Source organism: Emydura macquarii, unplaced genomic scaffold (assembly GCF_026122565.2).
Source record: "Emydura macquarii macquarii isolate MOO-44397 ecotype Brisbane River unplaced genomic scaffold, CSIRO-AGI_Emac_v2 contig_2432, whole genome shotgun sequence".
In the NCBI taxonomy this organism is placed as follows: domain Eukaryota; kingdom Metazoa; phylum Chordata; order Testudines; family Chelidae; genus Emydura; species Emydura macquarii.
In genome coordinates, this window is record NW_027132569.1 from 3,321,152 (window position 1) to 3,331,267 (window position 10,116).

Genomic DNA, 10,116 nt, shown 5'->3' on the forward strand with positions numbered 1-10,116 from the left:
GTCTACTTGCATTGATTTCATTACTTCATTTACATATTGTCCTTCTACCCGAATGAGCAAATCCAAATGGGAAGGCTTACTGTACACGTGAGAGTCACTGCTGCTCAAGCAACTGGAATAAAGCAGTTCTGTTAGTGAACTGGGTCTTTCCATTGTGTGCTTAAATATGCTATTGCAGAAAGGAGTCAGGAAACTCTGATCACCCCATATTAACATTGTAATATCTGAACCGCTGATGGGGGGAGATACCATTTCCTATCCAGGTGCACTGAATTTTCAGGAGCCAAGCTAACATTGGCTGACTCCCCCCACAACTGTTCAAAGTCAGCCACTGAGGGGAGTCCATGAGGGCTACATCTTCTCTCAGGGCTAGATTTTTGCTAGGTAATTGATGGGGTCAGGAGCGAAGCATCCAACAGAGAAGAACTGATTGCTGGCTCCATTTCTTTCTTTCTCCACCCCACTTCCAAAGACCCAAGTCCTAGCCTTGCAGACCTCCTGTGGAACAGCAGCTGCCTGATCCCCACTGGGCATGAGCCTGCTGCAGTCCGTTCTCCCTGCTTTCCGCTTTGGGCAAGAATTGTTTTTACTCCTCCCGGCACAAGACAGCATCTGATCCCACTTATTATTAAGAACTCTCCATAAAATGAGTTCCAGTTCAATGGAAAATAAAGGCAGATCTAAATATATGGCAAAACCTCTTGATTTCTGTCTATGAAAGAGTGATCCTTATAAAAATGAATGTCCATTCCCAAATGTTATACATATCTTAAATGTTTCCTATTGATATCAAGAATGAGGACTTTATGGAACACAACTCCGATTTCATATAGCTGTCTGGCCTCATATTCCTGTCACCTTCCCATACACCCGCATTTGGATGAGGAGTCTGGTGATCTAGACCTCTCAGCTGCTTGCTGGTGTTTTTATCTTGTTTACCTGAATATATTGGTAAGTTAGCTAGGAGCTGGGGCTGATAAGGTATGGTTTCAACTGGCACAACATTGTTCTAAGTCAATACCCCTTAATCTATTGTACTTCACAGTTAATACAATAGTTGTTCAAGTTTCACACAATTCTATTACAAAAAGGAGCCTTAGGTAATGGAGGAAAATCAAGAAACAGTGTTAATAAAAATGTCTTGGCTATCTCAGTTGGAGACCTTAGGGATGATTAATACAGTATGCAGTGTATTGCCAGAGAGGGCTCTGGAACATTTCTGGAATTGTACTTCTGCAGAGAATTTGTTGTATTTTGACTTGCTTCAGCACATTGGGCCAAAATCATCCCTGTAGCCAAAAAAAAAGAGGAAATATGTGATCTAGTGGTTACGGCACTTGAATAGATCCTTAGGTGAAACTGAAGTCAATGGAGATGTGACAATTTACACCAATGGAGGATCTGCCCCATGGAGTTGTGAGCCTCGGAGTCTACTCCGTCAGGGACTTCCTGTGAGCCTTTGGACAAGCCAATTCACAGTCCAAGGCCTCAGGTTCCCCATCTGTAAATAGGCTCAGTGTTTGGAAAGTGCAATGAAAACCTTGAAGGCAATTATGAAATTATTATTCTATAGGACTTGTTCACTTTTCTTTATACTTGCTGCCTGAGGAGCACACATGCAGATGCATGCTTTTCTATAGAAGACAGTATATCTGAATTTCCATGTGGCCAAATGTGCATTTCCCCCCACAGAATGTATCTCACTGAATAAAGGGCCAAATGTGCACCTACCAGGCAACCCAGAGAACCTATGGCTTTTGAAGACAAAGTATAAAGAGACCTGAGTTTGGGAGGCTTTGAAGGACAAAATTCAGATTTTAGTTTTCCATTTCATATGCATAATATGTAAATATATTTGATAAAGACACAGATGTGACTGTAATTTTAGGTACCCATTTTTGAAAATGTTGGCATATACCATATATTTTCTCCTAAATTTGTTGTGTTATGCAATATATTTTGCATATGTTAAAATATATATGTGGCAATACACAAATTGTATTTAAAATATTACCAAATTTGTCAATTTTCGTTATATATGAGCTATGCTGCATAATGTAATATATTGTGTTACCATACATTTCAAATATGAATATCAATATATTGATATTTTAAGTGTTTTGCATCTCAGTATATTGCACAAAAACCTAGGAACATCACATTTGTCACTTTTCTTGCTTACCATAGTCACTCTGAACATCATGCAATAGCAGAGACAGAACTCCGATCCTCCTGCTCCAAGAACAAAGGTCTCTGTTTTTCTACCCTATAGATACCATACAGGGGCCATAATACAGATGTGGAAAGTTCTGATTCCACCCAATAGAGGTCTCTGATACCTGTCCATACAGGTCTAATGGAGCCCTGGTGCTACACAGGGTATATCTGAATGATAATAATTAGCAAAATATATAACTCAAACATTCCCAGTGAATCTGCCTCTTAACATGTGCATGCATGTGTGTAATCTAAGAAATGATGTTCTCTTTCTCTTTTCTCTGACACCCCAATTCAGGAAAGCCTCCCTCTTCAGATAGGTGCTTTAGCACATGCTTAGCTTTAAACATGTGCTTAAACCCACTGAAGTCTGAATTGGGGCCGGATGATTTAATCACATCTTTACTTCCAGTTTGTTCTGTCTAATGCAAAAAACTACCACAGTAGTTATTACTGCAGTAACACTTAAACGCCCCAGTTGTGCTAGGTACTGAATATATACAATCACATAACAAAAAGATGGTCCCTTCCCCAAAGTGCCTCCAATCCTACAATTTTATATGCACAAAAGTCAAGAGATTCAAATCTATGACTCCCTAAACCACTGAAACTTGTTCCTTGAGTATTTTCTACTTTTCAATATTTCAATATTTTCAGGATTTTCTACTACTCTGTAAGAGGAAAGAATCTATATAAGCATTTGGTAGCTGAGTTACAGCTGTTATGGGAATCAAACAACTATTCATGATCATATCATTCAAACAGGCCAAAAAAGGAGTGTTACTAAAAGTCCAAGGGGGAAAAAAAGATGAACTTTGGGCTAAGAACAAGTATGAGGAATTTCAACCCAAGGGCTGATAGGTGAAATGTTCGAAAGCACCTAAATGTATGTAAGTATGCTATATATAGTATTTACAGCACATTGGACTATAATGTACGCTTCATGGCCACTGTCTTTCAATGAGACTTAGTCTCCTAAGTCACTTTTTAAAATGGGACTTAGGTGCTTTTGAAAATTTTACCTTATATTACTTGAAAGTTATACATCTCTGAAAATAGAAGCTTAGAATGAAAATGTCTATTCAACTGTTAGTATAGTATCACTACCACAGTGTTATATATGCCTGGGATTAATATATACATCTCTCTACCAAAGGAAAAAAATAATACATTTGATATTTACAACTGAATATGGTCCGAATCCTGCTCACTTGCATCTATGTAAATCCAGAGTAACATCAATGAAGTGAGTGGCTTCACTCTGCATTTACACTGTTTACTTGAGATCAGAGCAGATTCTAGCCTAGACTGTCAGCCTGAAAAGAATTGTGGCTTCACACTGAAGCTAAAGTATGGCATTTTACAGCACTCATTGGACTATAAATTATGTTGTATAGCATACTGCTTCCCTAGACAATATCGACACAGCCATTTTGTTTCAGCATTATTATTAACTGTGTTAGGCATGTACCACTGTATTAAATGATCAGGAACTGCAAACAACATTGATTTAAGGTCTGGAATTTACTGCTCTACAGTAAGAGACAAGGTGGGTGAGGTAATCTCTCTAATATCCTGGAACCGACACAGCTACAGTTACACTGCATACTCTACAGTAAGTTATTCAGTCCTGCATCCATGCCATGAAAAGCAGAGCTAGCCAGTTTTAAAAGTTGGATATCACACAAACCATCAGAGCTGCCAATTAGCACTTCATAATACAGGAAATCTTGAATCATGTGTTAGGGTTTTTCCCTACTTTTCTGAAGTTATTATTATTATTATTATTATTATTAAAAAATATACGTGGTTTTAATACCATGCCTACCGAATGCCCTTCTCCCCAAGAAGTTAGATTCTCACAAGTGAATGTGAGAGGTGGTCCAGGGAAGTTGCTGAGAAGAGTGAAGCAGAATGACATTGGCCCTGGTGAAGGTGAAATTGGCCTTTGTGGCTGTTGACTCATGCAATATCAGTCAGCTGGAGAAGAAGATTAAAAAAGCTGCTGCCCAAATGTATTGTGCTCTCCCTGACTAATAGCCTCACTCCAAAGGGCAGCCAAAGTTGAGCAGCAAAGGGTGCTGTGCAGGCTGAAGTTTTTAAAAAAGGAAATAAAATGTGCAATTAGCAGGAAGTGCCCTGCAATGGCAACACAAAGTCACATCATTACAAGAGACCACACTGATCAGTTGCACAGATCGCTTACAGCACTCTCTGGCAACTGAAGAGAAAACAGAAGCTTATTTTAAAAATCATTAGCAATGTAAAAATATTCAGCAGAGATGCAAAAGAAGAAATGATGTGAGACAGAGACTGCGATGTTAGACAGGGCCAACAATAATACTTGGTATTCAAACTGTGTTTAGCAAATATTAATTATTTCATTCTCACTACGGCTTTGTGAAACGGGCATTATCTTCCTCAGTTAGAAAATGGGGAAACAAAGACATCAGCGGTTAGAGACCACATTCTCATAACTTTTTTTGGAGAAGTTGTGTGTGTAGCCTCATTTAAATTAGAGGGGCTACTCTTCTCAAAAAGTACAAGTGAAAGTAAGTAAGGATATACAAACCTGGTCCCAACTGGCTTCCTGAAGGCCACACAGTGAGGTAGTGGCAAAGCCAGACTCAGAACTCAGGAGTTTCTAACCCCTGGTCCTGTGTGCAGAGCCCTAGATCAAAGCCTCTGTCGGGAAAAGCAGATGTTTTCCTATGGTTGTAATGGACATTTAAATATAAAAAATGGGCAGCAGTTTAAACCCTTCTTATCTATCATTATAAAAATGATGGAGCACAATATCATATACACAACACAAAGAAGATCTGAGGGAGTCCCTAAATTGTTTCTAAGGTATTTATTTTAAAAGACAGTATCATTAAAATCCCTTCACGTACAACTACATTGAAACTGTGAAGATAGACTTATTATGAAAATAAAAACTATTCCCAAACAGCCCTTTGCAGATCCAGGAACAGAATTTTTCAAACAAGTCTGGCATGTGGTTATGTGTGCAAAATGCACACACAATTACATACATTATTTTTGTGCTATTATGATGACTGGATGAAAGTTAACTGTCAAAACTGATTGTTGATGGAAAATTCCATTTTTGACAGGATTAATTGTTTTGTGAAAATTGCCTGCTCCCTACAGAAAATGTTGATTTTTTATTGAAAAAACAGACATCTGAAAACAGAAATGTTTTGACCAAAAACCAAAACATTGATTTCAATATCCTGCCCTGGTTCCTCATGGGAGTTGTAGCTTGGTTTCCTCTGCCTCTTATCTTCTACGGGCTTCTGAGGCAAACTACAGCTCCCATGGTGCACTGTGGCCACAAAGTCCCATGATGCAATCAATTCCTCTCATGATGAGCAAAGACTGCAGTGCATCATGGAAGATAGTTTGACCTCAGAGCCTGGACTTCAGCTGGAATGGAAGCACAAAATACCTGACTTACAACTCCCATGGGGCACCATGATAGCATTCTTGAAACAAAATATTTTGATTTTCAGTTTCACTGAAAAGTCAAACTGTTTAGTAGAAAATTTCAACAACCCCTCTCCCCCATTTTCACTGAAATTTTTCACAAAGTTCATTTTCCAGCCAACTCAAGTTACTACACACGTAAATCAGGTATGTTGCGGGCACACACACAGGTGAACTGAACTGTACATTTACATGAGCTGTTGCCCAATTTGCTCATGCAAGGGACATAATTGTCTTTGAAAGTTAGTTGGACACATAATCTGTCTGAAAGTCTGCTCCTTAAAGAACGTCTCCCTATATATTTTAAAGTGGGCATTTCACTAGAGCATTTGCTGTTTCCTGTTAAAAATACTGCTTCGTCTTATCTCAATATATAACATATACGAGAAGGGGCGTCCAGGATGATTCTTCAATCTCTCTCACTCCTTTCCAAAACCGAGAATTCAATTAAGAAGTTTGTTGCTCGGGGCACCTGTTGAAGAGGAGTCACAAATGATGTCCACCCTTTCCTTAAAAGAAAAATAGGATCCTACCTTCCCTTGATTTTAAGCAGATTAGTTTTTTTGTTTTAGGGCCTGATTCTTCTCTCACACCAGTTTAACTCCATGCACTTCTGTGAAGTTACTCTTGCTTTACACCAGTGTCAGCGTAACAATCAGATCCTCAGCGCTTTGTTTGTTTTTTATTAAAGGGAAGAAACACGGATGGCTTGTCGTTGGTTTCCAAATAAATACTGAAAGCAGGTAATAAGAAGTAAAACCACAGGCACTATAATCTGGGATAACTAATGGTTGTGTGTGTACGAAATTACAAAGCCTCTCTGCTGGGCCCCTGCACATGCATTTTTAATTATCTGAACAGTACATTTTTAGTTCGCAGAGCTTTCAGAAGCATAACAATCTGTTTTGATCATGAGTCAACTTCTGGTGTCACATAAATGGTTTCGGGACTGTTAATTATTTTTTCTACATCAAGAAGATTGCTCTGGATTTTGGTCCTCTCTACACAAAGTGCAGGTGCAGTTTTGAGTCTTTTCAAAGAGGGAATGGATATTAGATGGAGGGTCAATGACACTGAGGAAGGTATGGGCATAGAATTTACTTCCTATGTATTCCAGTGCCTCATGCAACTAACTAGGATTCAGATGCAAAAATTAACGGGACATAAACTTTAAAAAAATCACATAATTTTACATAAACTAAATCCCTTACCTGTGTTAAGAACTTTGATGATTAAAACTGAATATGAATTTTAAAAATACAATTTACTTTTCACTGTTTATGTTGTCTGTTTACTATTTGCACTGCTGTCAGCTTGGACAATAAATACCAATTAACTCCATCTTGCTTTGATTACAGTAAGTTTCACTTTCAGGTTCTCAAGGCTTCAGTGATTGGGTTGAAGACACTGCAAGGCAACATTTATTTGTTGGAAAACAACTGTTCCATTAGACTTTTTTAATTCATGGTAAAGTTTTCTACTCATCTTAAGTTTTGCAAAAACTTGTTTTTACAACACCTACGTTTATTCTCCCTTCCTTAATCATAAAAGTAATTTTAGACTCAAAATAAAAGATTCTTCTTTATACACAGAGAACAAACCTTGTATAAGCTGTGTGAAAATTGATACATGAGTCATATGTGAACTAATTCATTGAAAACTGAATTATTTGAGAGAGACAAAAGCATGTCAAACAAAATCTGTCTGGTCAATAAGCAAATTGATGTTTGTTTGGTAAATACAAGTCAATTAACATAAATAAATGAAAGCTGCACTCCTTTCTATGTTAATTGATTCTCCCTCCTACTGCTCTTTAACCACAGATACAAGAAATGCCCAGAGCTGACTCTGACTTTAATAATTTTATCATATTTGCTACACCATGGGAGTAAATTGACCAAGTCCATGTTGTGGAGATCATTATGAACATGTTTCCTAGCGGACATGTTTGTCAGAACAAAGGGGTGAACTTCACTTCACCCTCATAAAGCCTGAATCATCTAATATTTGGTGAAGTGCATGGACTCTGGGTGTGTGCATTTAAACCACATCTCAACCTTGATGGCTACTAGTCCAGCCTGAAAGTTGGAAGAGCAGCTGCGAACCTCCACACCACTTGTATGGGTAGCTAGGACCATTGAATCCATGGATCTCAAGGCTTCTTCCCTAGCATTTCCCAATGCTTCCTTCTGTGCTGGCCCTTCAGATCAAAGTGGACACATCCTCCAAAGCAGAGAAATGCTTAAGTGATGCAAAAAGCTTTGCACAGGCCCTTCACATCAGATGAATTTCACCGCAAGCACTGAGAACATATTGTCAAACACAAAGAAGCACTCAAAAAGCTCTGTATCCCAAACCTAGATGTATTTCTTAAGAAGATTTTGCTAGGAAAAAACAACTGAAATGAAACTTCTGGTTTTTAAGGGTATTTGGGGTGTGGGGGGAGCTCATCTTACAATAAAATAAAACATACATTCAAAACAGTAACCATAAATATGTGAAACAACCATATCCTGTTTTTGGCTCTCTAGCTACTAAGTGTGAAAGCCAGTATCACTAATATTTCCTGCAGAGCTAGGGTATGAATTCATGCTCCAAAACTAAATAAGAAAACCTCCAAACCCCATGTTAGTCTTGAGAGTCTTAAAACAGTTATTATTTGGGCTAAGATTCTTGGTATTTTGCCACCGCGGCAACTGTTGAAACAGAAAAAGGATGATTTATTATGTGCACAGCTAGCCTCTGTTTACCAGCATAATAACAAATGAACAAACAAAACAAGCAAACAAAACGTGAGTACATACCAACACAGGTGTGTCCCTTGTGAATCCCACCAAAGTCCAAAGTTGGTTGGGCTCTACCAGAGAGAGGTGAGGCTGAGACATCCTTCAGTGGAAGCATGAGGAGGAGAAGGGAGAAGAATACAGGAGCAAACACCTGCCAGGACCCCCTCATCCTAGAGAAAGGAAGAGAGAAAGAACTGTAACACAGGAAGAACACCCAGGGACACACATACCCCTCAAACTGAGGGAGAGAGTCGCACACTTACTTCTCATTGGGGGACAGAGAGAAACTCAACCCTCCCAACTGCTACACAGGGAGTGTCTCTCTCACTCCTGCCCCTTTGGTGTTCACCCCCCTCATTGCTACACAGGAAAAGTTCCCCCCACACACGCACCTTTGATGGTCAGGGAGGATCTCACACACACATATCCTCCACACGTCACTAGTACTCAGGAAAAGTCTCTCCCTCCATCTCCCAATCACTAATATTAAGGAACAGCTGCACAGTCTCTCACTAGTATCCAGAGGTCTATCATGCGTACCAAGAAAGTCTCTCTCTCCCCCCAGTACCACTCACACAAGATTCCTCCCCTCTCACCAGGCACTTAGGGCAAACCAGTAGTACCTCCCAGCTCCCACAGCACACACACCTGTATTATCCTTTTCTCTTTCCCGCCTTTTCCTCCCCTGCTGGCCTTCGAACAGGAAGGGGCTGTATACACTGCTCTGGCTCTGTAGCAAGCGAAGAGCTGCTGCAGATGACTAACTGATCACAAAACCACAGCAATTGCTGGAGCCACTCAGCATTAATAAAGCAAGACACTCCCCTCCATAGCTAGCATGGCAAAAACAAAACACAAAAGAAAAAAAGCCCAGGAAAAAGCTCTAATCCAAACTGTTCCAGTAGTATCTCAGGCTGGGCCTTCCACTTTCAGCTAGCTATAAGGTACACTAATAACAGACAAAAAACCCTCTGGCTTGGTGACTCACTTCCAGCAAACAGTTCAGTTTTCTGCTTCCTTTTTCTTGCTTCTTCCCTTTTTCAGTTCGCTCCTTATGGGGGTGGGGGGTGAGGGGAGGTGGCAATTAGGCTGTAGGATTCCCAGGCTGGTGTTTTACTTGTTTCGTTCTGCTGAAGACTAATCATGAGGAAAGAAAAGGAGCCAAGCCAAGCTGCCAACATAATGGGAACAAAAGGGATGCAAGTAGCTGAATGATTCAAAACAGACTCGGACATCTCTGTTCTGATCAGTATTTTCAAAGTTTGCTTACATCCCCCACCAGTGTTTGAGGATTAAAAAGCCAGATAGTTTCCTGTCTTGACTGTCTGAGCTGCCAAAGGTTTGTTGTCTGCTTTTCAAATGAGGTTTGAAACAAAAATTGAAATAAATTTAACCTCTGCCTTCAGTAGAAATGAATAGTGAAATGATACCTTAAAATGAAATTGGGCAGAGACTGAACGAGCCCAAATGTCTTAATCAAGGAAGCCATGGGAGTGGGAGGAAGGATGGTCCACTGGGTAAAACACTGGATTAAGCCTTAGAGTTCATTCCCCAGGTCTGCCACTGGAAATGCTTATTCAGATCCCCATCCATAAAATGGGGTTAATCATATTCCATTTCTCCT

The 10,116-nt window shown here is 39.6% G+C and overlaps 1 protein-coding gene across 2 annotated transcripts in view; it reads right to left on the bottom strand.

Moving 5' to 3' along the window:
• The window catches only part of AOAH (acyloxyacyl hydrolase), a 99,269-nt gene extending 89,898 nt beyond the window's left edge, over nucleotides 1-9,371 (bottom strand). For both annotated transcript variants that reach the window (XM_067562449.1, XM_067562448.1), the window contains exons 1-2: nucleotides 9,141-9,371; nucleotides 8,511-8,662 (exon numbers count right to left, since the gene is read on the bottom strand). In XM_067562449.1, the coding sequence (XP_067418550.1) occupies nucleotides 8,511-8,591 (81 nt within the window). In that variant the 5' untranslated portion in view covers nucleotides 8,592-8,662; nucleotides 9,141-9,371. The remainder of the gene's footprint in view (nucleotides 1-8,510; nucleotides 8,663-9,140) is intronic.
• Between the last annotated feature and the right edge of the window lie 745 nt (nucleotides 9,372-10,116).